Below are 5,462 nucleotides of genomic sequence, written 5' to 3'. Positions count from 1 at the left end.
ACAAGCCCTGACTTGGGCCTCATCCTCCAGAAATTCTGTTTCTTTGTTACTAATGTTATGGCCCCACCCCATAACAAAGAAACAGAATTTCCAGAGGATGAAGTCCAGAAATCAGGATTTTAAAAAGATTCCCAGGTGATTCTAATGTTCAGCTAAGGTTGAGAACCACTGATCTATTCCAAAGGTATCTTCAATAATAGATCCATTACAAATCATTTCACTTCCACCCTCCGCTCCAAGGGCGGGTTCCTGCCTGAAACCTCGCCCTCCAGAAAACAGCTGGGGGAGGGTGTAGCCATTTCCAAGACGACCCCTGCAAGACTGACTTCCTTCCAGTTGGTCGCGGTTCTGGCCATGATGTTACACCCAGGGTTTTTATATAAGTAGATACACAAGAAGACATTGAACCATTTAAAGCTGTAAAGACCTACTAATTGCAAATATGACCTACTAATCCTCATAAAACTCCGAAATCCACTGATAGCTGATAGTACAAAAATAAACTAGGTCTATGTCAGAATATGCGTAGGTGACTCATGAAGGTGTGCTCTCATATTTACAAAAAATGTTCTTACATTAACTAATCTGAAATATCTATAACACTGATTAATAGGCAGAGTTTTTAAAATATTTTGAGAGATAATTTTAATATAATTAAGTATATTATTAATTTTCAAACTGATATCCTGGGAAATAATTTCATTATGTAAATTACTCTGTGTGATCCATGCAGCAAATATATTCTTCTCTTACCTAAATATAATTACCTACCAATGGGATTAATTTATAGTGAAAAAAATTTAATCATTAAAGATTCCAAGTGTAAAAGATTAATTTCATGTGTTTTTCTTTCACTACTAAAACTTAGAGAATCTAACTTTCAGAATTTTATCTCTTTTTAACTTAATAATACTCAACTAGTATATTTATTATTTAACCAGCTTAACAAATATCATCTTTAAAAAGCAGCACTTGAAAATTCAGAATTTTGATATTTATCAAATATATTATTTATTTTTGTTAGCATTTTATAAGATAAATGTTTTCTTTGTAAAAACTAATTGGGGTGATTAAAGAAAAGGTGCTGCTTTTCACACATGCAGAAACACTATTTGTCAACACACGGACATGTGCACGCATGTACTAACATTAAATTTTGATTTGTGAATATATGGAACCCTTGAAAAGGACTCTCTCCTATTGTAGTTATTTAGTCACCTGTTCTGGTTCATGTTAATAATACTTACATATTTTATGTAAACTTCCTTTACATCTTCCATCAGTCAACAGTGGGATTGCTTTCTGATTTAGAAGGATGCTGTAAAACCATAGTTTCCATTATTTAACAGATAAACAATAAAAGTGAGACCTTTGTTATTAATTAAACCTGAACTATCTTTTTATATATTATTTTCTAGTCAATTACAGATTAATATTCTCCATATTGAAAACAAAGCATTTGTCTTTCTTTTTTAATAATATATCCAAAATGCAACCACATTCATATTACACTTTATTGTTCATCAACATCAGACTTTTTATTAAGTAACAAAGTTCTGAGTTAAAATCATTAAATCTTTTGGGGAACAATATATTCTTTAAATAAGTAAAGCTTTACACAGGCAATATTATAAAACATATTTTTGCTTTGGTTTCTCCTCAAATTAGTTGCTAAGCATTTTGGTTGTTACACATAAAGAGACCATTTATATGGTATTAAATAATAGACATTACAACTCTGGTGGCTCAGTTGGTTGGAGTGTCATCCCGTACACAATTTGTGGTTGCAGTTTCAATTCCCCGTCAGGGTACACACCAAGGTTCTGGATTCCATCCACACCAAGGCTATGGAGGCAACACATTGATGTTTCTCTCTCTCTGTCAATAAAACATATCTTTGGCTGAGGATTTAAAAAACACACAGCACAGAATGTTTGCGACTGGCAGGGACAATATAAACATGCCATATTAAATATGCAAACAGAAATACTAATTTATGGTGGAAGCATATTTAAGAAATTAATTTATAGTAAAATCATATGTAAATTTATCACATTTTATGATCTTTGAAGTTATTTTGATTTCAGGTTAGCATTAATATTATTTCCAACTTTGTGTTTAATTGTTTCCTCTTTAAATCTGTAATTATTCTATAAGAAATCATTATAAATGCATTGAACGTTAACTTATCTTGTAAACAGAGTTACAAAAGCCACGGAGGTGTTCAATCCCTTAACTTTCCCTGTGGTTGCTTTTCTTTTGTAATTCTCTTATAATTTTTATACATTAAAGGTCTAAAGAAAATGAAGTCGTGTGTTTTGAATATGTTATTATTTTCATATCGCCACCAGTAGCAGACAACATTAGCTTGAAAAAGGCAAATATAAATTCATTCCTCTTAACAGTGTTTGTGTATTTGTGTTTTCTTTCAGTCAATCTGCTGGATTCCAAAACGATTCAAGGGGAGCTGGGCTGGATCTCTAGCCCATCACATGGGGTGAGTTCAGTAAACTATTGAGAAGGAACATGGTCCCTGTCCATTACCCTGCATAGAGAGCAGACGGAACTACTGGCATGCTCTCTTAGGCAAACTCCTGGAATGCTGGTGACACATTTATCAGTGTTTTTAACACATGGACAAAGAAAGACTAATATTAGTGCCCAGTAGAACTACTGAGAATTTTGAAAGTATTTCTTTTCCTTCTGAATTTATCAATTGCTTGAATGTATTGAACATTAATTATTATTAGTATCAGGCAGATGATCTAGTTGTGACCATTAATGCTTTGTGATGCAATTGGAATAAGAGAATTGAGAAGGCAGTCTAAATTTTAACCAATGTAGAAAATGTATAGCCCAGCAGTGTGGCTCAGTGGTTGAGCATCAATCTATGAACCTGGAGGTCACGGTTCTATTTCTGATCAGGCCACATGCCTGAGTTGTGGGTTCCATCCCCAGTGGGGGCATGCAGGTGGCAGCAGATGAATGATTCAGTCTCATTATTGATGTTTCTCTCTCTCTCTCCCTCTCCTTTCCTCTCAGAAATAAACAAAAAATATTTGGAAAAAAAGAATGAGAATGTGTACGTACAGATAGTAGTCCCCAGAGCTGTAGTAGCCATAAAATATACCTTAGTGACTGCTCCAAGTAGTATAGGGTGTATTAAACCTATGCTGCCTTAATTTCTTTATTTAAAATATTTGCAACTTGTCTAGTTCAATTTAAAGTTGGGTATATTTTATTTAGAAAAAACCTGATGCGGTTACATTTTAAACTTCTTAAATATCTTTAAAACTTTACCTGCCAGACATAGATTATTAAGGTGTGTGACATTTTGGTAGCCTGAATATTTATAAAGAGCCTTTTGTGTGATAAAATTTTCTTTTTTATCTTTTCAGAAAAAAAGGGGCATAGATTTGAAAAATTCTTGTGCCTACAAAACGGTGTAATAAATGACCATGCACGCCCTTTTTATTTTCTTCCAATTATAGCCTGTATAAAACGCAAAATGTTACTTTGAAATATTTGATAGGAACACATTTATGCATTCCATATTCTTCTATGCTGGTTCTCTTTTCTAAGAGGTTACACTTACTTCCACTTGGTATTGGTGTTCAGTCTTTAGACTTTGGTACCTAAACATACTAATTTTTATGGTACCATCAACTTTTTCACCAACGGATGTTTTGCATCAAGGATACTTCATCTATCTGTCATCTTTGTATCTGCTTCTCTTCCTGGTACACCTTGACATTGACACAGTGCCAAAACCTACCACATAATCAGGCCATGGTTAGTTGCTTCAGAAGGGAAAGGATGAAGGGAGCCAGGATTTGGTTTTCCCATAGGTGTAAAAGGGTTCTAATGACTAGGATAAAGCACAGCCTGGCTTGTCATAAAGAGTGAACCAAAACTCAGCATTGAGCTGGAAAACTCATTTAAAAATGCATCATCCAAAAGCCAAAACAAAGTTTAATTTTAGAAATTTGAGTTTATTACTTTATCAGATAGCATACCATAGAAACCTGCTACTTAAGGGTCTACAAAAAGCCAAAACCACAGTGACATTTTACTAATAGATACTTATATGTGTATTTATTTTAAACAACAAGAAATTAACTTGTATGTCAAAGCCACAAGTGGTCTACCTCCTTTGTGTGTGTGTGTGTGTGTGTGTGTGTGTGTGTGTGTGTGTGTGTGTATGTTTAAGATGGTATAAAGAAAATAAAACACGTTTCTATATATTGACAATTTGGGGAAATGTATTCATTTCAGTTTGTTAATCTCATAGACTTTGTGATAAAACAAAGTTGGCACTTTGCAAGCATCAGCGTTCAACGTCAAGGCCTAGGAGGTTCTTAGAAATGAAATTCTCAGGTCTCACTCCAGGCTTTCTGAGTCCGAATCTGCACTTTAACATGGTCCCCTGGCGATTCCTAAGCACATTAAATGTAAGAAACACTCCTCAGAGTAATTTACCTCTTGACTTTTTCCATCTCTCATCCAATTTCCGACCTCCCTCTGCCCAGGAACAGCTTTCAGCTTCTCCTCTGGCTCACTGTTGCCTCACAGAGCAGAGCTCAGGCTCTTCATTGCTTCCCGGTTGATCTTGCAGCTGTGTGTTCCCTCTTTCTGGTGCAAATAAATAGCTTAAAACAGCTGGCCAAGCTCTGCAAGCTTATCATTAAAATTTGCAAGGACAAGAAATGAACATTTCCCCAGCAGGTCATGATATTTATAATACCTCAAGACCCCAACACCACACACACACATACACACACATGAAAATCAAATAGTGTATTTTTTCTTTAAATTTTCTCTCTATATTATGTTAACCACAATGTCCATGAGGAAATAAGTACTGTGGATTTAGAAAATGTTAGATGGGTATTCATTTCTTCTTGAGAAACTGATGACATTTTGAGTGAAAGCCCGGCACAGCCAATTTAGCTTTGGTACTTAACATCTTTGCTTGTACAATTTTGTGCTTTTAGATTCAGTTACTTATTTTAATGTTAAATTGGCATTTTCAATATGACAAGGATTGATGAGTTTTGAGTTTTCTTGTTTATAAAGAAGATAGAACAATTTGATGTCTTTGCTGCAAACTTTTCCATGAAAAAGAAAACATGTAATAGTTGGAAACAACTTTGAAGTTTGTATTGTTTTAATAAATGAACCCTAATAAATACAGTACATCTACTTTTAAGTTAATAAAATATGAATGTAAACTCTAGAAGATAAATTACAATAACGATGTCACACCATATTAAATCACTGAAAATCTGCTCTCTTTTTTCTTATTCATCTTTTTTTATGTTTCTGGAATATTTAATTTTTTAATTAAATCTTTATTGTTCAGATTATTACAGTTGTTCCTCTTCCCCCCCTCCCCTCATAGCTCCCCTCTATCCGGTTCCCACCCTGCCCCCTCTGTCCTTACCCTCCTCCCCACTGCCCTT

The 5,462-nt window shown here is 34.4% G+C and overlaps 1 protein-coding gene across 1 annotated transcript in view; it reads left to right on the top strand.

The window, feature by feature from the left end:
- LOC107183680 (ephrin type-A receptor 3-like) overlaps positions 1-5,462 on the top strand; it is a 116,202-nt gene that overhangs the window by 20,110 nt on the left and 90,630 nt on the right. Inside the window, exon 2 of the mRNA XM_015566219.1 lies at positions 2,433-2,497. Coding sequence (XP_015421705.1) covers positions 2,433-2,497 — 65 coding nt within the window. The remainder of the gene's footprint in view (positions 1-2,432; positions 2,498-5,462) is intronic.

This window comes from Myotis davidii, unplaced genomic scaffold (assembly GCF_000327345.1).
Source record: "Myotis davidii unplaced genomic scaffold, ASM32734v1 scaffold482, whole genome shotgun sequence".
Lineage (NCBI taxonomy): Eukaryota > Metazoa > Chordata > Mammalia > Chiroptera > Vespertilionidae > Myotis > Myotis davidii.
The sequence above is the reverse complement of the archived record's forward strand: the minus strand, read 5'-3'. Positions and strand labels throughout refer to the sequence as shown.